The following is a 25,000-nucleotide window of genomic DNA, read 5'->3' on the forward strand; positions in this document are numbered from 1 at the left end:
AACAATATTTTATTTTAGTGATTGCACAGTCCAAATTGTGTATTTTTCTCTTATAAGAGATTTTGTGAACGTTCACAAAAATTTGCTATCCAATGGATAACGCTATCCAGGCTTCTTACAACCGGTCACTGATCTTTTTCACAGAGCATAGTCTATAGGATAATTATAGGATAATTATAAGTAAAACCGTGGTAGCGAGGTTACATATTGCTTAAATGCACTCGAAAGTCGATGGAGGTTGAGTACACTAAGTAATCTCACTACAATGGTTTTGTTTTGTAATACTACGATTGAAGATATGTTTTAGTCACTGCTTCACACACTGTCAACGATGGTGCAAGTTAAATGTTTTTTGTTTTGTTTTTGGGAATACTTTGTGGTGATTTTATTACTACAAGCTCAAAATTCGGGATTGTGCATAAATACGTTATTAATTCGTCTTACTAGAATAGAAATTGAGGTAACTATGGTATTATGTAGTTATTAATTATACTTATCTACAAGATAAAACAACGATTATCATCGTACCACTATGTTAACATTCAAAGTTCATTTAACCATTAACACCAAATACTTGTGCCAGTCCAAAGTCTCTTAATGAAAATGTGACAACTTGATATTTAGTACTTCGTATTTCGTCACGTTCATACTTTCTAAAACATTCCAGTTGAAGTCTCAAAGTGACATTTTCCTGAAAATAAAATATCAATTAAAAACTTTGCCATCATTCGAGGTAATTATTAAAGGGAAACGAAGGATTACATTTATTGAATGAATAAACATTTCATACTGAGAGTTGATGTGCTATTGCTGGGATATAGCTACTCATATCTCCCACGAGCTCTATATCTACGACAAGCAACGATAAAGAACTCGGTTCGATTCTTACTAAACTGCATCTTTTACCATTCAAAGATGGCTGGAGTAGAGCCTTGCCACTTCAATGTAACTTACAACTTACATGAAGTCTTTGCAAGTGGAACATTTTACTCGTTCTCTCAGCACGTGATCCTTCAGAAACTCTGTGTGCGCCAGGAACGCTTCTTGGCTAATGAAATATTAATGCTAAAGTTATGATGGAAATCATCAAAATGAAAGTTCTTGAAGAAAAACTGTCAAAGTAAACTGACATGGCATTTAACACTTTATGTCGACAGAAATGTAAACAATGAAGGTTTCGCCACAAAGAGTGAAAAATACAAGAATAACAAAACTAAGGATTCAAGAATAGTGCAAAATTTAAAAAAATCACGGTATTTCGACTCGTATGATTTGAATCTACCGTAAAATATTTCAAACATTTATTTCACTTATCCATTAACTCCCATGTAATTTTGATTCACGTATCATCATGCGAAAATCAGTTGTTTTCGTGGCACGTAAAAACATTTTTAACAAAACCTATCACAAGCCATAGTCTACATAACGAGTAGTTGTCTTGTTGTCAACTGTTTTAGTAAGAAATTTTCGTTTCCTCCGATGTGTATTGGCAACAGTGATTTCAAATACAAACACATCACGGAAATAAACATGCATTGAGTCAATGTTTCAACCCTGTTATTGGACAGAAAATCATACAAATCTCTAAAATGCACGTGCTTCTGGATGATATTTCAAGTGTTTATTGATTTGTATCGCTCAAAATTGATAAAACATAACAATGCATTTTGAACCCCCTTCCCCAAGTATAAAGTTTAAACTATTTGTCATCTCTTGAACTTTTGCCCCAACTCACAATTGCATGAAAAATCCCAAATGATATGATTAAACATGAACGATAGATGTATAAATAGATAAAATGACTAACCATAGTTTGACGTTGGACATCATCGTGCATCACCACATCCTGTAAAACAACAATAAATCATTGAAAGTTTCATTAAACACCACAAGATAAATCAATCTTACACGTTCATCGACTTACATTGGGAGTAACAGCAGCTATGTAAACATTACAGTTATCGTATGCTCCACGATCGATCACGCCAACTATAATGTTCACCGAATTGCTTAACCAATCCGAATGCTCAAAGCGCACTTCAAGTTTGATTCCATCTTTTTCAATGATACTTTTAGCCGGTAGCTCTGAACAAGAGGAATTAACAATATATATCTCTAACTTTCTTTAAAGAGCGTATTTGCCATGGTCAATGGCCACTATATTAGTTGAAAAAAACAATTAAAACAATCATGAACTGAACATATGACATTAGAAAAATTTCGTGGTATTTCGGTGGACAAACTCGTCGGATATTAACGTCAGACACCTAACGAGTAGTCGGCTAAAGCGCATTGCGCATGTCATATATAGTTTTCTCATACTTCAGTTTCGGTAGTTCGTTTCAAAAAAACATACTGTGTGCTTCTAGCCACCTCTCGGCACTTCGGTTACCGTCAGCCTCAATTGGATCCCTCAAGCTGTAATAACCACCACCTTTGATAACGTACTCGGGACGTTGTCGATCAGTATACTCCGAGCTTAGAGTATCTTTTTCGACATCTGGCAAATGTAAAACGCTTATTCATTTATAATCGTTTAGCGTTTCTCTCGTTACTGCTCTATCAACCATTATGCACAATGGACAAGAACAGTATTGAGAAGTATAAAAAGTAAATTACAATCGCCCATTCTTGAAATTATTATATACATTTCAAAACACTGCAAAATTAGTTCGATCGGTACGATTTTAAAAATTGCAAATTTAAAACGAACAGCAGTGTTATTGGCATTTTGAATTAAGCTCCTAATGATTCATTTTGCCAAACAGTGGATCTGTTACAGAACAAGAGGACTGCCGAAAATAATATGTTATGAAAATGAACATAACCTGTTGTGACTGCATGAAAAATATCTTCGATCTTTTCATTACGACAAATGTGTTTCTTCAGATGTTTCATGTAGATTCCATTCTCCTCGTTCAGTCGTTCGTAAGCTTCCGACTGCGAACACCTTGCATAAAGAGAAAATTCATATCAATAATAATGTATTTCAACCCACTAACCAGTACGAGAGAAATTTTAGCTGATTCTGATCTCGTTATACTGTATGTACATTTTCAGCAACAGCGAAAAACGTACGTACGTGGCAAAACCAAAGACAATTTTAGGAAGATCCGTTGGAAAATCATAATCTTCGAAATTCGCCTTCCCAATAGGTCTAAAAAATTAAGCATGATCAATCTAAAGATGCTGCAATTATTAAGCGCCACGCATGCGTTTGAAACCTAACTAACCGCGAAACTGAGCATGGCACAACTTTACTTTATCGTTGTCCTACCTCACTCGACACATATCTAGGATTATCACTATCATTTTTGGTCGCACTTTCCATAGTATCTCAAGAATCCACTGGACGCAAATAGCGTCTTCTTGCTTCCATTCACCTGGAGCATCCACGGGCAAGAGATAATGACGCCCGTTTAATTCAAAGCCGTGACCGGCATAGTAAAAAATTGCATAGCAGCCCTCGCTCATCAGATTCCTATATTCCTCAATACCACGGATCATCTCGTTTCGTGTGAGATTACCAAGGAAAGAACATTGAATCCCATCTCATCCTTACGAAGTAATGAGCCCAGAGTCTTTGTATCGGCAATCGTATGTTGCAGAAAACCGCCTCCTTGCAGAGCTTCGTGAAATTCAGTCGTGTAGTCTTTGTTCCCAATAAGAAGGGCAACTTTGTCGGTCGCTAAAAAAGATGCGACACAAACGGCATTTACACCAGCAACAAAATAAATTAATTGTTTCTATTTTACTCCCCTTGAAGGAGTTTAAACATTTCTGTCTGTCATTGGCTGCAACGTTGACCATTGCATTGTGGTATATTCATCTTCTGCTAAAACAACATCACAAACTAAGAAAAGATATGTCTAACAAGTAATAACATACCAGTGTTTCTCGCAGGCTCAACGTGATCTGCCAAAAAAAACCAATTAATTTAGTTCCAGTGTGACCACAATAAAGAATAAAATACACGTACGCACCAATTGCAAGCTCTGCTATCTGCGTTACCACGGCACCATGAGAATTGGAAACGTGACAACAATAGTGCCCAGTGTTTTCATCAGAGAATGAAGGAAACACTAATGTAGGACTGTTGGAATCCATTAATGGTTCAACACCTTGATACCATTTATATGACAATGGTAACGACCCCGCTGCCTCACAATGGAGCCTGTGATGTGCCCCAGGAAGCACGTGAGCAGACAATGGTTGTAATATGACCACTGGCTTATTATCATCTATAAATGAATGTAGATTTTATGTAACACTTGAGTTAAGTGAAATTGAATAACTATGTTAGAGAAACATATAAAAACAAAAAAAACCTGTTCTTTGAGGCATCATAGAAGGATTTCCAGCTGCAATTGTAAAAAAGAATTATTGGTAATTTATGCTCCAATAATTAAAAAATAGATGCTGCTCAAAATTGACATAGTATACAGCATAAAGAGCCAAGTCTCATTCAAGTATAGTATAAAGCTTCTCAAGGATAAAACATCTTGAGAACCGTGAAAAACATGTACATAGCTTGCAGCAACACCAATTTCAAGTCAACAATTAAAATTATATCCCCAACCTCTCAAGACACGCACTGTAACCTCATTTGCCCATTCCTCGTTGGCTATGTTGCTAACTTTGCAACTGTAAGCACCATCATCAGCCATGGATACTTTATGAACACTTAATTCACGAAAGATTTCATCGGGAATCTCTTTATTATTTTTATACCATTGGTAAACAGGAGGTGGATAACCAATGGCCTCTACTTTGAGATTAAGACTGCTGCCCTCATACACAATGGCACACTCTGGTTGTGTCTTTATCACAACAGGCTCTGAAAAGAGATATTTCATCATATTTCAAACTTTTCATGATCAAATCATTCACATGAGCATCTTGTTAAACTTCCATGGTGCAAATCCTATGCAGGACCTTGGTAAGGTTCCTGACAAGATCTCAACTCGGATCCTATAAAGTCTTTACCATTGATTATCTTAAATTTTATTTTATCAAGGATACTACAGCAGAATTTTACTAGTGTAGCCATGTGAATAGATTCAATTTTTGTTTGAGGTTAATGTGAAACAATACTAAACATTGAATGATATTGAAACATACCATTGGGCCAGTCCAAGGCTTGCAAGGCCTCGTAGTTTTTAATCTTTTTCAAATATGCTCCCAGTTCCCTGACTGTTACACACAGTCGGCATAAGTCTTGAATAAGTATGTCTGTACATGAAGTACCAGGTCTCGAAGTACCATTTCTTTCAATCAATGCAACCTTGATAGAAATTATTCACAACTAGAGATTTGATACACAATATACGTACATAGAACATATAGCTGTTGTGGTTGAGTCTCCCCAACCCTTCCTTCCCTCTCTCTCTTTGCTCTAACTACGAATTCTTTTAAAAATTTTTTATATAAGCTTTTAGCAATTTGGTGTAAATTTTGCAATGCAAAACTGCCATCCACATAAACCACTACCTAATGAATACGTACTTGATGAATGTCATATCTTCCTGTGACAGATGATAAAGCCTTCCAATCTTTATCACTTGGGGGCTCCAGATACAGGTTAAGTTTTTGCAATTTGCCAAATGGCATCTTTCTTAACTGAATGTTGATGTCTGTGGGCATCGCTAAGGAAATACACAAAAGAAAAGAACATTTATCAAATAGAGCCCATCTATGAAAACGGCTCGTTCTAATCGCTTCAACAGTATTTAAGGTTCTAAAAATAATTTTCACTGACAACCTTTTCCACGAAATACAATTCAGCCAAACAAGAAACAACCAAACAACAAATATCATTACGACATGTTCTAAATGTTTAAATTGTATTTTCTCTTTTCTTAACAAAAATCTCAGAATGACAATAGTGCCTTTTCATACCTTCCAATGGCGTTAAAACGTATTTTTCTTACTTTAATCACGGGAAAAAATGCGACGTTTTAGTTGTGTTTAAAATTTGAAGGTGAAATCTTCGACTTCCTGCTTCGAATATACCGGACGTTGTTACATCAAAATAATTTTCAGCTGAAAACATGAATTTAATTTGTCAATAACAGCATGCGATCACGTTCCATTAAACAGACGTTGTATTTTCTTTGAATTTCCTAAAGTTTTAAATTGTTTTTAGTTGGTAAACATTTCAATAGTGAATCCTCTAATTTTTTATGTGATTAATAGTTGAGGTGAGACAATAATACGTTTAAACCAATATTGCTATGAAACCTTAAAAATGTTTCATTAACTTATTAAACCAGGATTTCTTACAGGTTGTTTTTATCTAAGATGAATGTCATAATTAGCTTAATTCCCGAAGATATCAAGTATAGCTTGGCCAAGTTGCTTGATCGAAGAAAGGAGCCGAACTGGAAGACATTTGTTGATAAAACACCAAAAAGCATCTATTCGTTCATGAAAGGAGAAAAGGAATTTTTAAGACTGGAAATACTTAAGAAGGAGGGGAGTCCCACATTAAAACTTATTGAAAATTTGGGCAAAAAAAAAGTCAAGGTGTGTCAGTTTATCGACATTCTTGAAAGTTTGGAAAAAGATGAAAACATCAATAAAGCCCTGGATCTATTTATGGGAGGTAGGTCTACAACAGCATTAAGAGTTGAAGTTGAATTTTGAGCAAATTTCACTACAACAACTTTATGACTGATGATATAGAGCCACCTTCAATTGTGACTGAACCTCCTTCTGAAATAAAGCTCAATGTTGGAGATGATGTTACAATCAGGTGCGAGGCTGTTGGAAAGCAACCCATTTTACATCAATGGTTTAAAGAAGGGGAACTACTCAAGGCCCAAAATACAAAAGAGTTGTGTTTGTCTAAAGTCACTCCTGTGGATGAGGGAATGTATATTTGTCGGGTCGCAAATGTGCGAGGATATCAATTTTCACGATGGATCAGAATGGTTGTGGAAAAAGCAGAAACTGTTGTGGAATTACAGCGACCTGCTAAAAGCACTCCTCATGAAGACGATGACAAAGTTGATGGGGCTAAAGAAAATGAAAGAAGTATCACCATACAATCAGGTTAGCTCTACTTATTCACACATGCAATGAACAGAGATTTCAATGCCTTTAGGCACTTTGATCTGTTAAAAGTATTGTTTGTAATGAAAAGTATGTAAGATCACTAGATCAAATACCAAATATTGCAACTATTTTGTTTAAATTGGTCAATTAACTACCAAATTTGTACTTAGATAATGGTGAGTCGCGACCATGTGTAACAGTACATCCCCAATCGGTCACAGTATATCATGGCAGTCTGCTCTCTCTTTCATGTGATTGTGATTGTGAGATTAATACTAGTTTTCAATGGTTAAAAGACCAAGAAGAGATACCAGGGGCTACCAATCGTGATTTGGTAATATCACCAGTGTCACAAGACCACGAAGGCACTTACACTTGTCGTGTGTTCAACAATGTTGCAACAGTTAGCTCTCGTTCAGCAAATGTTCGCATAACTAAGAATAGAGGAGTAGGTAACTAGAGTTCAATGACAGTGATCACATGAAGAGGGGATCTAGGAAAGAAATCCCGATTTCATTTATTTTTATAGAGCAAAGAATACCAAGGAATATTCCAGAAGAAACACAAGGAGGTGGGAATTTTTCTGGAAAAAAGATGTAAATTCATCGCCTAAAACATGTGTGTATTTTTTTAGTGTGTGACAAAGTAGCGCTGCTTATTGGGAACAAAGATTATGACCATTGTAACAAGTTGGGAAAATTGTACCATCCAACCAATGACGTTCGTGACATCGCTGGCATTTTGCAAAGTATTGGTTTCAAGGTAGGGATACTTTAAACATACAATCAAGGGAAACTAGAAAACCAATCACAGCAATGGTCATAAATACAATCAAGAGGAACCAATCACAGCGATGGTTGTGAACACAATGAACAGAGGAACCAATCACAGAGATGGATATCATATACCTTGCCATTTACTGGGCACTTGTTTACATCATTCTTACATGCTAAATTTTGTCTTTAGGTTATATCTCTAGTTAATCTCAGACTGAATGAAATGCAAGAAGCTTTAAAGTTGTTTGCCCAACTACTCAACTCAGGTGTCTATGCGTTGTTTTATTTTGCTGGTCATGGTTTTGAGGTGGACGGCAAGAGTTACCTAATGTCAACCAGTGCTGATGACAAATATTCTTGTTCCGAGAATTTGCCAGCGAATGACGTCTTAAGAATTATGCAGGAACGAGAAGCTAAACTAAAGGTTCTTTTAATTGATTCTTGCCGCACAACGTAAGTATGACCAATACCACGTAAGTGTTTTAAGCGGATTATTTTTTACCACCTTTGCTTCAACATATCACGATATAGTGTATATTACAGTGAACCAATATCTGTAATGTTATAAGTTCGAATGTTCTGTCATAGACCTGGTTCTAAAGGATCACACAGTTTTCATGATCCGATTTATTCTGGCGGTTTGAATGCAGTGCAAGAAAATGTCGTTATTGCATTTGGATGGTGAGTAAGAGTACTAAGTTCCATTGGCTTATTCAACTACATTTTACTTTTGACGCATTTTCACAATTTGTTTACTCTAGTTGTTCTCAAGGAAGAGTATTTGAGCATCGCCAAAGAAGGAATGGATACTTTGCCATGCACCTTTTAGAACATTTAGGTGACCATGAAAAAAATGTTGAGCAAGTTCTACTGGAAGTTGCAAAAGGTAGCGTTTATTTAAGCGAATCATTTCTGTGGTGTAACTATATAATGCCAGAGCTGGAGAGAGAAAATTGCTTTTCATTATTAGTTTTAGTGAGGGAACAAGCTACCATAGACCATTTCACGTTACGGTACCAAATATATAGTTACGAAGCACTTAACTATGACCAAGGACATTCTTGAGTAACGAAATACTCTCAAAACAATGTACACACTGGTGCTAGACTTAATCACTAATGAGAACAAAGAATAACGGAGACGCTTCTTCATTAGGTGTGAGAAAGGAGCAAATTTACGACAGTTTCACTGGTCAGATTCAAATGGTCTATCGTCACAGCAGCTTGGCTGAGAATTGGTCACTTTCCGATCGAATAGTTTCGAACGAAAACGATTCGCCTCAAGCACTTGAATGGCAAAGAGGTCATGGTAAGATAGTGATTTTTGAAATTCCTTTTTTCCTTAACTTCATTTTTACATCGATTGTTCTATTAAGAACTTCCTGGGGGTCCAGCGGTTGTGTATGAACAAGATGACGTAACCCTTACATTAAGATTTGATGCAGAGTTCTCCAATGTCATGATTATTCGTGCACTCATCGAGACTAATGATGATGACGTAATCTTACATCCACCTCAGCTACACGCCAGAGAACGAACGGTGAGTAAAACACAAAATCGTTTTAATAACATGTGAAGGATCAAAGCAATTTTTTAATACTTCGTTTGCCTGACAGGACGGAGTTCAAATAAAAGAAATGAATCAAGATGATGAATTGTTCCCTGAAAAATACGCTGAAGATGAAGTTATTGTTAAAATTACAAACCTACAACGACTTAAGGTGTTTAAAAATGAAGAAAAGAATATTTTCGTTCTCTTTTGTTTATTCATCACTACCTACACTGACACACGTTATCTTAATTTATATTTTAGGTAGTGTAAAGACTGTTCTCATTCTCTGTTGTTCATTCATCACTACCTACATTGACACACGTTATCTTAGTTTATATTTTACGTAGGTAGTGTAAAGACTGTTCTCGTTCTCTACTGTTCATTCATCACGACCTACACTGACACACGTTATCTTAGTTTATATTTTAGGTAGTGTAAAGACTGTTCTTGTTCTCTGTTGTTCATTCATCACTACCTACACTGACACACATTATCTTAGTTTATATTTTAGGTAGTGTAAAGACTGTTCTTGTTCTCTGTTGTTCATTCATCACTACCTACACTGACACATGTTATCTTAGTTTATATTTTAGGTAGTGTAAAGACTGTTCTTGTTCTCTGTTGTTCATTCATCACTACCTATACTGACACATGTTATCTTAGTTTATATTTTAGGTAGTGTAAAGACTGTTCTTGTTTTCTGTTGTTCATTCATCACTACCTACACTGACACATGTTATCTTAGTTTATATTTTAGGTAGTGTAAAGACTGTTCTTGTTCTCTGTTGTTCATTCATCACTACCTACACTGACACATGTTATCTTAGTTTATATTTTAGGTAGTGTAAAGACTGTTCTTGTTCTCTGTTGTTCATTCATCACTACCTACACTGACACATGTTATCTTAGTTTATATTTTAGGTAGTGTAAAGACTGTTCTTGTTCTCTGTTGTTTATTCATCACTACCTACACTGACACATGTTATCTTAGTTTATATTTTAGGTAGTGTAAAGACTGTTCTTGTTCTCTGTTGTTCATTCATCACTACCTACACTGACACATGTTATCTTAGTTTATATTTTAGGTAGTGTAAAGACTGTTCTTGTTCTGTTGTTCATTCACACTACCTACACTGACACACATTATCTTAGTTTATATTTTACGTAGGTAGTGTAAAGACCGTTCTTGTTCTCTGTTGTTCATTCATCACTACCTACACTGACACACATTATCTTAGTTTATATTTTACGTAGGTAGTGTAAAGACCGTTCTTGTTCTCTGTTGTTCATTCATCACTACCTACACCGACACACATTATCGTATGTAGTTTTGTATATTATATACACTTTAGGTTGTGTTCTTGTTGTTAATTGTTAAAAGACTGTTCTTGTTCTTTGTTGTTAATTCAACACGACCTTAACTGCATACATACGTTATCTTAGTTTTGTAGTGTTCCCTTGTTTCTTCCTTCACTATAGCAAGACTGAAATGAACTATAGTCAGGGAAAAGCACAACTAATTCTTATTTGTTTTTAGGGGAAATTGTTGGTGATGTTCAACGTGAGATACATAAACAGCCAAGACAAACTTTTGAGTAGGACCGTCGCGTACGAGTTTAAAGAGAGGCCACTTTATGCTCGACTTACAAACTGAACAATGCACTAACTTTTCTTAACATTAACTGTATAAAACAAAACGCGGACGCAATGATTTTGTAACATATTTTTTATCAACAGAATAAAAGTTCAACACTTTCTGACAGAAAATGTTGAAAAAACCCAGGAAAAAATCAAAAATAGTTTACAATGAACATTTCATGTTTTCTCAAGAACAAATGAATGCATTTGTTGCCAGCTACTTTCGTTGATGAGGAACTACATAAAATGAAAGAGATATCATCACTCATGCAGATACAGACGCATGCGATCAGGCATTAGAGAGCAGTTTACTTACTAAAAGAATGATCATACGGTGGTCTGAAGGTTCCTTGTCCTACAGGATACATAAATCCGGGGAAACCCGGAGGAAACTGGGAAGGGCCACTCATGTCGACTCGGCGAAACGCTAGGTTTGCCGTTAGGGATTGGGTTTCTGGTAGGGAAGACGTATCTCTGCGCCACCCCCGGATTTCTCCTTACTATTCTCACTTGGTGGAGACGAGGAAGGCGGGTTGATCCTAGGGGTGGCACCCACATCATCTTTTAAATGAAAACCACGAGTCTCGGTTCTCGACTCAGTTTCACGTGAGTCCTCACTCCCCGCACGTGCTCGCTCTGCGGACAAAGAAGAACTTTGAGCCAAGTCGCGCATTGTATCTGTCCCACGAGCAGCGACTGGATTATGAAGTTGAGCTCCGGGGAGAAATGCCGGACCAGCCATCATCATTCCAGGAGGGAACGGAGACACAAGGTATCCTAAAGTGAATGGAAAACAAAATGTGAACATTTTGTTTCTACGATATATCATCGTTGAATAACTCACCACCATGCAAGCCCATGGCTTGTTCATAACTCTTGGACAATGCGTGGTTTGCTGGGAGATTGGGACCAGGTACATAGCTAATGTAAGAGGTGGCGGAAGATGAAGAAAGTGGAGATTTACTCTCAGGGTTTCGTGATCTATCAGTGGTACTCCCGGGTGATGCAAGTCTCTTGTCCTCCTTACTAAAACTTTTATTCTAAAATGTAGAGGTGAAAAGTTTATAATTTACAACTTCCCTCCCGTCTAGGAAGAAGCTATACAGAGCAGTTCAAATCAACAATAAAACAAATCTGATTACTCGCAATGCAGTAATTCATACCTCTCGTTTCAACAAAGAACGAGATTCGTTAACAACGGTTGATTTCGATTTGTAGTTTGAACTTGCCGATGGTTTCAGCCTGATAGATTTTTCTTCTGCTTTCATTTTAAGACTCCTCTCCGTTTGAAGTTGACTAAATGAGAAAAGATACTCCCGTCATATATAAGAAGATAAAACACGTAACAAGATTTCTTACAACAACAATTTTCCTCGGAGAAAAGACGTCGCACTCTTGTTTATTTAGTTCTGCCATGCATACGTTTTTGCGTTCATTCACAGTGTAAACAACAGATTTCGAAGCAAAAGAAGAATTTAAAACTTGCGGTACGTAACACTATACTGTCATGAATGCTTGCGTGTGACGTCAAAGCGGCTAATATATTAATCCTAACACGGTTTTAATATGCACATGAAAAACATGTGACTTGGACGAGATTTGAACTCGCACCTTCGGGACACTAGTCCGCCGCTCTACCTGTTGAGCTACCAAGCCCACAGGGATTGGAGACGAGTCAAATATCTTAAAACTGCGTATGGACGAGAGATTCTCGCCACTATAACAGTTTACTGGATGGCACCGTGTTTCGACTTTATTCCAAAGCCATCATCAGAGAATACATATAATATATTAATCCTAACACGGTTTTAATATGCATATATTAGCAAGCATATTAAAACCGTGTTAGGATTAATATATTATATGTATTCTCTGATGATGGCTTTGGAATAAAGCGGCTAATGTTGAGGGAGTACATCAAAGTGCCAACGTACAACCAAACATGAAATCAATATAAATTCTTTTCACTATATGGCACTTTCCCCCAACATGGCGAGTGATGAAAACACTTTATACAAAACTTAAGATATATTCTGAAGTACCGTACATATAACGCATGCGTACTTAAAAGCATCCATTTTATGTTGTACATGCTGACGTAATGCTCTGTTTTCCAAGGTCTTCCAGTACATGGTGCCTCCATCACGTTCGTCCATTATTTCGTGAATATCTTTTATTTCATTTGGCTTGCTTCTTTTCACCGGTATCGAATCAAACTCACTTCTCTCTCGTGAAGTGCTCATTCTTTCCATGTATCGTTTGCCTGGTGCCGTGTCGACATCTGATAGTTCCAATTTACCTTTTACTGATTCTGTTTTTAAAATACTTCCTTTTCTGTTCATTTCATCTGGTGTTTCATTGGGTCGTTCCTCCTACAGAGAGAAAAATCTGAGGTATATGTATCTGAAATTTTGCTCTACAAATTTTTTTGCTGGTATAGAGCACATTAAATTTTAATCTTAGCTTTATATATTTAGAAGTTTAGTGAAACAAGAAAATCTAACCTTAGATTGGTTCATTTCTTTGGCAGACGCCATAACGAATGGCATTCCATGAGCGGCAAAGATAGTGGAATATGGTTGAATTAGTCTTGGATCTACCCCCATTCTTAAATACATCATGCAATTCTCCATTGCTTCTCGGGCTGCTGCCTCGTCATGTGAGCCCGCAGCTGCAGCAGCGGCCATCTGATACTGATATATGGCTTCATAGTTGCGCATCATCGCTTCTTGCTCGGACATTCTTGGATACTGTTAGTAGAAAATCAACAAAAACATAACGAAGGATTAAACAAAGTTTGAAATAAAAAGTACTAAGACATCAGAGATGCTTGCCTGTGATCCCATATCGCCAGAATCCTTTGAAACTATTACTTCTGTTTTATTGCGGTATCCACGTGACACTGAATCCGTTGTGCCTGACAACAAAGGACTCCCAGTGTCGCTTCTTTGCAACTCACCTGCACCAGATCGATTTACGCTTCGCTCTCTATAAGGTGAGCTCGTGGCTCTCTCCCTTATCTGACTGGGACTAGTCTCCCTAGTCTCCCGAAATGATCTCTCTGAAGCTGGATGTCGTCGATCACCTGTGGGAGACTTGTCGTTTCGTTTTCGAGACATACCTTCACTGAATGGCGAACCTGTTTCCAAATCTCTATATCCAACACCCAGTTTAGGATGAAAAGTCCCAGGGGTCTCTCTTCTCGGTGAACGACCCGACATTTCTTTTGCCGGTGAGTTACGAGTAACATCCTTATGAGCAGTCAAACGCTCATCGATGTTATGGAAAGGTATTCGTTTGTCGACAACACGCTGATGGTCCATTCCCCTAGGTGAATCAAACTCTCGCTTAGAATCATAACCCCTATGTGCATCATATCCCCGAGAATTCGAATTCCGTCGTGGGTCGAATCCACGTTGAGCTATATCTCTTTCAGGAGTTCGTCGGTCAACGTCTACTGTAAGATACCCACCTCTCACTGGAGAGGAGCGGTGTTCGGGCACCGGTGATCGCCGCATTGGATTACGTGATGTGCAAGTTTCTGATTGAGGAAACCGTTGAGCAGCTTCTGTTCGAGTTCTTGGTCCAAGATCTCGTAAAGGCGAACGGTTTGATGAACGTGACCATGACGATGAACGGTTAGATGGTATGTAGGGATGTTGAGAGTCCCTGGGAGGAGAAGAACGTGTTGTGATGATCTGAGGTACGCGTTCTTCTGCAATAAAAATAAAAACATTATTAAGCGGTTACAAATCTAGATGTATAAGCAATCTTTGCCTTTCATCATTCCAAATAAATTAAAGCAAACTAGAGATCCAAAAATAGTGCAAAGTTCCATACCTGTAGCGACAGGAAATCCTTGTCTGATTTCATTGCCAACCATTACAGATGATCTAGAAGTAGTAGAAATACTTGGTCTGCCTGTTTTTGTTACGGGCACTACCTCACCAATTGGAACTTCTAACGTTTTCTCCACCCTCACTTTTTTCACTTCGGTCATGTCTGGATGGCTGTGATCCAAGGATAAAGTGGGACTACTTGACTTGGAGTAAAGGACACGTACGGGATCTGGGGGTACATAGTAAAGAATACGTTAAATTTATATGAAATATAATTATAAAATAAGAAACAACAAAACGCGTGCGCTGATTGGTCTATAGCCGTGTTTGCATTAGCCTGTGAAAGCCGATCTTACGCATAGGATCAATGTGCAAACCGATCAATTTGCTAATCAATCATGAATACATCTTAGAAGGAAAATTAAAACGTTTGATTTACATTTGTATTTTTAGAATTATTTTTATTTTATAAAAATTAAAGAATTATTTTTATTTTATAAAAAAAAATTAAAGATGACGTTGTTGAGAACTCTCGATCAGGTGCAAACCTTGACCTCGAGTTCTCCCAAAGGTCTCCTCAGTTTGCATAAACCTGTGCAAACATAGTAAACATTTTATATTTCTTACATAAAACCGTGCAGATCAGTCTAATACTAAAAAAAAGCAAAAACAAAAACAAAATACATGTATCACCTTGAAGTATACTAAAGAGAGAATTATTGTTTTATGTCGACAAGTCCATAATTCTGACCGGTCTAAGTACAACTTAACTGGAGTGCACAGCATGAAAGAGAGCTAAACAATGAAATATACTCACCAGAAGTAATATTACCGACTATTCCCAAAGCAAATTCATTATCCGACTTATTCTCAGCATTAAAAGGATGTGCAACACCAACAGCTCGAGCAGGTTTACCACTGTATGCCGTTTTTGATCGCTCGTCCTCCCCTTTATCCTCTTCATCTTGAGTAAGTTTTAACGTTGTGTCAGCAGTTTCTGTACGAACAAGAGGCTTGTCCGGTAATACCTTGTGTAGAATTGAAAAACTATCAAACATTATTGACATAAAATACAATAGAATAAGCATAGATGAGTAAATCATAATAAATTAATTCAAGATTACCTCCTGACCAGAGACATCATTTCTAGGACTTTTATTTAACAACGCATGATGTACTTCGGGAACCCATGTTGTACTAGCTGTAACAACTGAAGGTTTCCTAGACGAAGTTATATAACCTGATCGCGTTTTGCTCTGACACGAGAGTTGGAACGAGGCGGATGATACAGATGGCACCATCAAAGTCATTAAATTTCCATCTGCTTTATCCCCAGTCCTTTCTACTCTGGGTGTCTCCTTTACCGATCCACACTTTCGCATATCTTTGGATTCTAATCCCATATCTATTGTTATTGATTTTGAGACCGAGTTGTTGCTGGTAGTCAGTTTAAAGTGACTATATTCAGAGAGAGCACGAATCTCGGCTGCTGACGTTTTGATCTGTTCCTTGGCAACGTTCGTTCCATCAGTCTTACGTGACTTCGGTGTCTTTTCCGGGGACAATTTTGACTTTTCGTCTTTCGCGCTTTTGTGCGTTTCTTCGACAGCAAATTCGCCTGATTTGTTCCCCTCGTTGAGACGCATCTCGGCGTTGTCCAATTTAAATGCTTCCTCTGACTTTTTATCGCAGGGGATTTTTACTTCGCCAGCGTGACCTTCATCAATAACTTCTTCTAAAGAATAAAATTCCCGTGAAAATGTTACTAAAACCTTCAGGTAACGTAGGCTGGTTGGATATAACAAAGTAGGTAAACATATTATGAAAAAAGTAACAGTAATATATAAGAATAATAATAAGAATTATATTTTGGTAATAACACGTAACAATACAAAGAATAATTACAATGCTGCACCTTTGATTGTTACATCAAGATCTTTATTGTCAACAGTTGTCTCGATCTTTTCGTTATAATCATCCATGGGTTCATACTCCACATATTTATTATAGTCGGGTTGATTTTGCGCTGCCAACATCGCATGCGATGACGCCATTCTACTAAAAATTCCAGTGGATACCATCAATTCTTGACTCAGCACAGACTCGTCAAAAATGATCTTGGCGGCTTCTTCGAGAATATTAGATTTAACGGCACGTCCGACACTTCGTTCTTCTCCCATCAGTAGAGAATCTGCCTCTATTTTAATTACTCCGTATTTGTCGTCAGTCTTTTCGTCCCCCTCTGACAATTTCTCATGAATATTTGCGTCAGCTTCATGTTCCATCACCACGACTTCGTCCTTCACATTTACAACGTCACACTCATTACCAGTCTTCTCCTCGACCACCACGTCAGACGTTTCACTCATCTTCACATCAACAATCTCCTCGTGTTCGTCAACATTCTCTTCAGGTTCAACCACCTTACCACCGTTCTTTTCATTATCCTTGTCTTCAACAACAGGAACGTGCACTTTTGAATGTGATTTTTGATTCTTTGCCTTTCTGTGGCTAAGAGGTTTCACATCATCAGAGCCCGATGATTTGGAGTGAGCAGACAGTCGTTCTTTACCATCATCTTCGTCATACGAGTCCTAGGAGAAGGATGAAAGTTATACTTGTGCTGATCAATAATAACCTTCACTGAAGGATCATGTACCTTATCGTCGCCACCATCTGCATTGTCGAGATGCGCATGTGCTTGATGATACCGCAGACCATTGATATGCTTGTATCGTTTGTCGCAGTTTCTCTCAGGACATTCAATGTATTGAGTTGGGGAAGGACAGGGAGATACAGGTATTTTGACGGTACAACTTCGTCGTCTTGTTCTCGCACCTTCTTCTGCAGTATCCGAACCACGTATCCCTTTGGATCTCGTGGACGTCTCTTTCCCATGCTTACCCTTGTTTCGATAAAATCTCGAGGCTGAGATGAAAGAAATGAGTAGCATGTGTTAGGATTTTCAATCAATCGATAGAAAATTACACGTTAAAAGCAGTTTCTTACGTCTTTTTCCATTGCCGGCAAGTTTTGGTGAGAGATAAACCGATTCCTTGTGTTTTCCTTTCTTTCCTTTGGCACCTCGCGCGGAATTGGAAAGTTGACATTCGTCTTGAGATTCATCCAAATGTCTACATAATTACATTAAAAACATACATTCCATGGATAACATGAAGTATACAATGTGGCATACTCAGTAGGAATGCATTGACACAAGTAACAATGATGAAGCGACCTAAGTTATTTTTACCTCGGATTCGCCCATTCATAACGTGAACGGTCAATTAAACTGCCACAATACGTCTTGTTACGATAGTTTATATTGACGACCAAAACACCTGTAATATATACGTGAAATAAACGACATCCATGATGCTTCAGGCAGGACATTTTAGGAACTGATCATTTTAACAGTAAAATGAAAATGATGAAGTTTCACCAGGTATAGTTTCTTAATAACAAAATAACAAACATTCTCTGGTTTTATATTCTGTGTATTAGTGTTTCAAAATATTGTATGTCAAATCATGATTCATAATAATCACCCAGCACACGTTAAAGGCCACAGTTAGTTTGCCGAAAGCGTGTGAAGCATCAATAATATATAAAACCAGAGAATGTTTATTTCATTATTATACAGAATGCAAATTCATCGTACCGCCCACTGCCTTCCATATCACTCCATCCAACGTGACAGGCTCGCCCGGCTGTACAGGTGTTATTGATGCAAGAGAACTCTGATCCTCCTCGTTGCAGTCTGAAACACCAGTCGAGGGAATCTCTGAGGTCGTGGATGCTACCGGATGAGGCTGAAATTAAAACTTTACGATGATCGTATATTCACAACACACATATGAAATCCTCAAAAAAAAGAAATGTAAGAATTCAAAGAGAAGATAACAAATTCAAAGCGTCGCATGCCATTTTTATACCTGTTCTTCATTGACAGACCCGCCATTTAACGTGTCTTCAGCATCATCCTCAGCCATCGCTGAAACATTATCAGTATCGTCCATTTCTTCTTCATCATCACCTTCTTCCTCGTCATCTTCTTCTTCAGGAAGTTCATCTTCATCATCCCCATCCTCATCATCATCTTCGTCGTCATCATCACTGGAGTCCTCACCATTTCCTGAACCTTCACCACTCCCCTCCAACCCTGAGCTACCGTTTCCCCCCTGGCTAGTCCTCCTACCTCGTTCATTGCCATTCTTTCGCTCATACTTTTCACCATCATCATTCTTCCTGTCCTTTCCCCCTTTGTGTTCGCTCTCTTTCCTACGACCCACAGTACGATATTTCCCGGAGTTTGGTAGTCCAAACACGATTGATATACAACACAAAACAAACACAACTTTCACCCGAGTATCAAACTCTTGTAGTCCTTCTGCACAGGTACAAATATCCGGTAGACGAATATAATAATAATTGTAGAGTGACATCGTGGCAATAAACATGAGTTCCCATTGTGTTGGAATAATTGGTTGATAATCCAAATTACCACATATGGTTTTGTTTCGATGAATGAATCTAATCAACCAATCACGAGAGAATGTAAAAAATGAACGTGACAATCCACGAATATCACCGCCGCCTTCATCCTTGGAGGAAATGTTTGAACTCTTGATATTTCCAGCACAGTAATAGATCGTGGACTTTAAAAGGTCTGCGAAAGACTTCCTTCTACATGGGCATCCCTTCTTACCACATATTTCGTTGGAAATCCTCATATAAACGCATGCTCTTTCATAGAATGACTCGAAGCGATTAGAAAAACCAATCTCCATGTGCTTTATCTTTTCGGAATCAGTTGTGATTCCAGTTGGTCTTATCTAGTTTTTGTCAGCGCAAGATTTCGACAGTGCCAATGTCTTCGTCGCGTTCGAAAAAAAGCAAAAATGAAAGCTGTGATTGTTGAATGGGGACGATCATAGCAAATTGTGTCTAGAGCAAAATATTCTTTATCACGTTCTTCGTGCTCGTCTAAATAAAGAAGAAAAAAGATGATCGTGTAAAACAATACAGGAACACAGAACAATCCTAACAAAACGACATGTATTAATGATGAACTATAGAAGAAAGGTCGTGGAGCATCTTTACACGGCTTTAACATGACACGATTTTATGACCTAAGGCTATTTATAAATCTTGATAGTATAACAATGGCGTCAACATATGATGCTCATTTCTTAACCTCAAGACTAACAGCACGTGGGCGGAGTCGAAAAGCCAAATAAACGACGCGAAGTTGTTTTAAAGATTATCACGAGACAAAATTATCTTCCATTAAATGATCGAACCGCGACAATGCGGTCGAATATTTCTAAAAACAACATCAGCCATTAAACATTAAAAAGTTCGTCTCCATTTCTGGTCAACGTTAATGAAAACGGTCCACTTAAGTATGTTATTTTACCGCGCCACATTTTGCTGCTCGTAAAAGTGCTAAAACAGCATACACCAAGGGAGAGATGGAGAAATTAGTGAAGAAACCTCCATTTCTAACTCACTAATATCATTGCCACAAACGTTGTGGGAAAGCTAAGGAGAGCGTATTAAATGAAAACAAATGTTATATTACATAGGTCCTTTCAACAGACTTATTAACAAAGAGATCTTGATCGAAACCCTAGATCGAAACACGGGGATTTTCTTCAAGTAATTTCCAGCTACTCATTACACAGCGGGGCTTTTAAATGAAATTGGGAAAGCGTATTTTCAGGAAAACTATTTGTTCGAAGTGAACGAACACATGAATATCATAATGTGGCTTGGGTGAGGCTTTCACGTGGTCAAATGATGTACTCAGTGGGTTGCCTTTTTTTACGTAGACAATAAAGGACATGGAACGTTATTATTGCATGACGCACATGATGACTTTGTGGTTTGCTTTATAAAGACAATAAAGAGTAAGGAATGTTAGAATTGCACGAGGCCGGGGTCAAATTTACAACGTGAATCCAGCCACAGGCATATATCATACAATCCTGCTGCATATATATATACATAAAGTGTATTACAATGTGCCCTCCGATGATATATATATATATGCTCATCAATAATGCTGAAGTCGGTTTGAGAAAAATCATTATTATAGCTAAAATACGTTAATTGCAAGTGGCCAAAAGCATATAGCATGACCTCGAACACAAGAAAGTTGAGTAGCAAAGGATACTTAGCTCATATCATTGTGCATCGCATGCACACTGACTGCAAAGGAAATAAAAAACTAAGCCATAAACAAGATTAATTGGACCATGTGTTTTCATCTTATCAGACAGCAATACATAGAAAATGCAAACCATTTGTGCATTCATGAATAATTGAAAAAAATAACGAGGGGATATGAAATATTATCAGATTCATTGCAAGCAAAAAGATCGAGCTTCTAATGTCATGGGGATAGATTCTCGACATCCCTCGCTGTGGGAGTTAAGTACATTCTCACAACTTCCAAATAAACAAACTGTCAACTCTGATGAAAAATCTCAGGCAACCTCAACAGCGCAAGCAGGGATAGACTTTAGTACATAATTTCTAGAAACAAAGGATTGCAATTTTAAAATTCACAGATATCTCGTTCATACTTTAACAGCTGTTTTAGCCTCCCCTATAACACCTCCTCGGCCTGCTGTAGTTAACAGTAAAAAAGTGTTTCGCAAAAAATTTGTTCGCCAAAAAAATGTATTTTGCGGATGATTGTGCCGTGTTATCCTAAGTGACCGCAAATATTTTACCGCGAGCCGGAAAAGTGTAGGGATAATACAAATACACTTCAAAACATAAATTGCCTCGGTGTATCGGGAAGGAGTAGTTGATGCAACGCGTCTTCATATTATTACTCTTTCACAAATTTGCCAAATTGTAGAAGGGTGATTTTAACTAAACCGTTTACGTTTTACGGCATAGGCACACGATATAAAGACGTTGCGATGTATACATATATATATGTTGAGGACTATATGTGGATAAGTATGTACAGAAAAGTCGAAGAAGTAAGTAGAAATGCAAGAGTACAAACATCAAGAACACCAAGTCAGTAGAAGGGGAAATGATGGGAAATGAGATGTCTCCGTAATTCTCTTAAAAACTTTTCAATAGTTAACATCATCAAGACACACAACGTTTTTATTTTACAGTAACACGTAAAGACCGTTGATCTTACCTTGAATGGCGTAGAATATGGGCGAAAAATGACGCCAAATATGAGAATGTCGTCAAGGATAAGGATCATGTAGTCTTGTATGACGTTCTCCCTGAGCGAGTTAACAATAACACTACAGCAAACACAATGACAGGAAATGAGGCTTATAAATATATATACCGCATTACACAATCCAAGTATTGCTCATTGTACGCATCGCTAAGACTGAATAATGCCACTGCAGCACAATCCCCAGGTTGCATGTATGTGTGGAGGTGATCAGTCAAACACAGACAGACTTCAGTTTAATAATAAAGTGCTCCTAAGACATTTTAACAACTAGGGTATTGAACCAATCACGGACATTATAATATTTGACCTATGACCTATGTAGACTTGACAAAGAACAAGACGGAGAGAGAGATGGACATAGCTCTCCTCTATTGAAGTTGCTGACGTAGACGAGAATGGATGGAAAAAGAAATAGATTAACCTCATACTTATGTTTATATTCAGAGGATCTACAGAAGTACATTCGCCGTAGGTAGAATAGTATCAAAAATACTTTAAAACATTTGGATTACAAAAGGAAATATTACACACCGATACCATATATAATAAATACAAACAGTTTATTGTTTGTTGTGATGCAAAATATCGTATTTACAATTTTTTAAACATAATCTGCAATTATCACAGTTCAAAAGGGCATTCAGGTTTTCAAATTTGACAAATATATCCATATTTATATAAAACAAATTCACTCAATAGAGCTGGAAAGACGAATTATAATTGCTTTTAACGAACAAGACATTGGAACTGCCATTGTTGAACAATACACTAGTTTGTCTTTCTTGAATAAGATACAAAATATTATTTACTATAAAATAAGTTATCAACTCACAAAAGACATAGCATTCAATCATTGAGATAAGACGATAGTTACATCACTTCATTGCCATTCAATTTCAAAGTCTTCATGAACAAGACGCAATTAACCCATTTCCTTCTCGTTATAGTTTCCTTTATCTCACAAAAATACGCATTTTCATGGATTTTTTTCCACACTCTTTTGAGACATAATTCTTCATTTTTAAAAGCATCCTAGGATGTTTATTCATTGATATATATTAAATAGCCGGTATCACACTGAAGTACCAGTTGAGCTTCCATAAGTAACATTGGGTATAGAAGTACGTCGATTTTTCATCCATTTGAGCCAGTCGTCTATGTTATTTTGTACTGGTGAAGCCCAAATGCCACTTCGTCTTCCATCTTCATCTTCAGACGAGTATTGACTTATGTTTGAGCGACGATTTCGTCCATCGACTTCGTCTTTATGGAGCTGTTCACAGGAATGAAACAATGAATCGCTGCGACGACGTAGTTCAGCACCAACGCTGGACGTACTTGAGGTGAAAACAGGTGACGACGTTGTCTTACTCAGCTTCGTCTTTCCTCCGGGTAAACTTGCTGCCTTTTCTGGAGGTTTGGAGCGTTTTCCCTCAACAGGAATTGGTTGTGTTTTACTGTTCATTGTTTTGAGAGCAGTTTAGCGACTGGAACAATGACATGACGCATTATATAAAGGAATGAAACGGAAGTCAACCCACACAATGACCTTCGAGTGTTTGCATCCTGAGCCAGAAAGGAAACGAGTATTTTGATTGGTCGGGATTCGCCATATTGCACGAAATATTTTTTGGAAAAAAACGAATTTCAAGTAAAAAATATAAAAATACTAAAGAAATCCAGGTATCTCAAACAAAAATATTAGCCAATAAAAACACATTGCTAAATCAAGAATATTCGAATTCACTCTTATCATATGAGATTTATGGCTTCTAATGAAAAAGTAAAGTGACATTATATAATTTATATATGGAAATCAAACTGAATGAATGAGTTTATTTTTTTTAATAACACCATGCCCATTTCATGTCTAATTCAATGCTTAAAAATTAGCAATAGTAATAAGAAAACAAAAGATTTTCTTTGCCCAAAAACATGTCAGTGGTGTAAAAAAAAGCACAATATTAGAACCAAAAAGTATTTTCACAAGAGGCCATGCAAGTTTCATTTTAAAAGTTCAATACTTCATAAACAAGCAAGATGGGAACATGCATAAAATGTTAAAAAGATGAACATAAAGTTGTGCATTTATAAAATAAAAAGCATACAAATCATAATTTCTACCTTGCAAAGTATGCAAAGTGGGCAAGGTAGAAACTCTTTGTGCAAGACAAATTTTTCAGTTTGGTACATTTAGCAACATGGGAAAAACTAGAATGCCGATTGGGGTGGGGAAAATATTCATATGTTCAGCTCGGAACAACTGATTTGTTTTTAAAGCAATTTTAATTTCAAAAGAAATCAGTAGTGCAAAGCTGAATATATGAATATACACTCTCCTCTCTCAAATTGGCGTTCTTGATTCGCCCTTGTTTTGCAAGCTTTGCTATTTTTCACATGTTGAGGTACATTTGGGGTACATTGTCAAAGTGCCATAAGTAAAATAACTTCTCAATAAATGTTTGGTTTATATCAATAGTGCTGCGCATGGGTAGACCTGACAAAAACATTGACATACGTATACTAAATTAATACATCAGTACATGGATGTAGAACTCGGAATTCCATTTACCTAGGTTTTATTTTAATGGATAACCTATAAAAAATAATCGGGAAAGCTTTCAGATAATCTAATAGCAAAGCACGACTTTTATAAGGCAGAAAACTATTGAAAACATCAATAACTTGCAGCATAAAATACAGTGAATAAAGATAAATGCATACCTTTAAATCAACACAAAATATCATTGATTTTTTATTGGAAGAACATACTGCCATTTTGAAAATCTCAGCACAACCCATTATCGGCAACAAACACACGAAAGAAGCTAAAACTTTACGACAAACTTATTACGATCAATACAAGGCCAGCCATCTTGGATCCTACAACTTATTTCCATCCATTGAAATGACTCAAACTC

The 25,000-nt window shown here is 37.2% G+C and overlaps 3 protein-coding genes across 6 annotated transcripts; 1 reads left to right on the forward strand and 2 right to left on the reverse strand.

The window, feature by feature from the left end:
* Positions 1-335: 335 nt before the first annotated feature.
* Positions 336-6,073, reverse strand: LOC124433304 (mucosa-associated lymphoid tissue lymphoma translocation protein 1-like). The gene is given in 16 exon segments (XM_046983064.1): positions 336-691; positions 962-1,048; positions 1,808-1,846; positions 1,925-2,085; positions 2,357-2,500; positions 2,829-2,950; positions 3,083-3,157; positions 3,278-3,527; positions 3,530-3,688; positions 3,889-3,915; positions 3,984-4,241; positions 4,329-4,361; positions 4,580-4,837; positions 5,122-5,284; positions 5,506-5,645; positions 5,899-6,073. Coding segments are annotated over 15 exon segments (2,052 nt in total). The 5' UTR covers positions 5,644-5,645; positions 5,899-6,073; the 3' UTR covers positions 336-553.
* A 227-nt stretch (positions 6,074-6,300) lies between these two features.
* Positions 6,301-11,258, forward strand: LOC124459574 (mucosa-associated lymphoid tissue lymphoma translocation protein 1 homolog). Its single transcript, XM_047009035.1, has 12 exons — positions 6,301-6,604; positions 6,685-7,053; positions 7,227-7,508; positions 7,586-7,627; positions 7,691-7,818; positions 8,023-8,285; positions 8,421-8,513; positions 8,594-8,718; positions 8,988-9,140; positions 9,208-9,371; positions 9,448-9,552; positions 10,921-11,258. Exons 1-12 carry the CDS (start codon positions 6,301-6,303, stop codon positions 11,035-11,037), a joined length of 2,145 nt encoding a protein of 714 aa, XP_046864991.1. The 3' UTR covers positions 11,038-11,258.
* On the reverse strand, positions 11,092-24,962 carry LOC124459572. Of its 4 annotated transcripts, none has more exons than XR_006953698.1 (18): positions 24,804-24,962; positions 22,029-22,140; positions 18,796-19,846; positions 18,522-18,672; positions 18,114-18,201; positions 17,870-17,994; positions 17,520-17,788; positions 16,776-17,454; positions 15,985-16,595; positions 15,678-15,888; positions 14,862-15,089; positions 13,856-14,736; positions 13,526-13,771; positions 13,086-13,393; positions 12,185-12,317; positions 11,866-12,061; positions 11,338-11,798; positions 11,092-11,258 (listed from the first exon to the last, which is right to left on the reverse strand). XR_006953698.1 is itself a non-coding variant. In XM_047009034.1 (16 exons), the coding sequence occupies exons 2-16, from the start codon at positions 19,648-19,650 to the stop codon at positions 11,461-11,463; spliced, it is 5,319 nt and encodes a 1,772-aa protein (XP_046864990.1). In that variant the 5' UTR covers positions 19,651-19,846; positions 22,029-22,341; the 3' UTR covers positions 11,247-11,460. The 4 variants fall into 4 exon arrangements, 1 of the variants encoding a protein (XP_046864990.1); XR_006953699.1 differs by lacking the exon at positions 24,804-24,962 and adding an exon at positions 22,188-22,329 and having other exon boundaries at positions 22,029-22,119; XR_006953697.1 differs by lacking the exon at positions 24,804-24,962 and having other exon boundaries at positions 22,029-22,329.
* Between the last annotated feature and the right edge of the window lie 38 nt (positions 24,963-25,000).

Source organism: Xenia sp. Carnegie-2017, unplaced genomic scaffold (assembly GCF_021976095.1).
Source record: "Xenia sp. Carnegie-2017 unplaced genomic scaffold, XeniaSp_v1 HiC_scaffold_13, whole genome shotgun sequence".
Taxonomy (NCBI): domain Eukaryota; kingdom Metazoa; phylum Cnidaria; class Anthozoa; order Malacalcyonacea; family Xeniidae; genus Xenia; species Xenia sp. Carnegie-2017.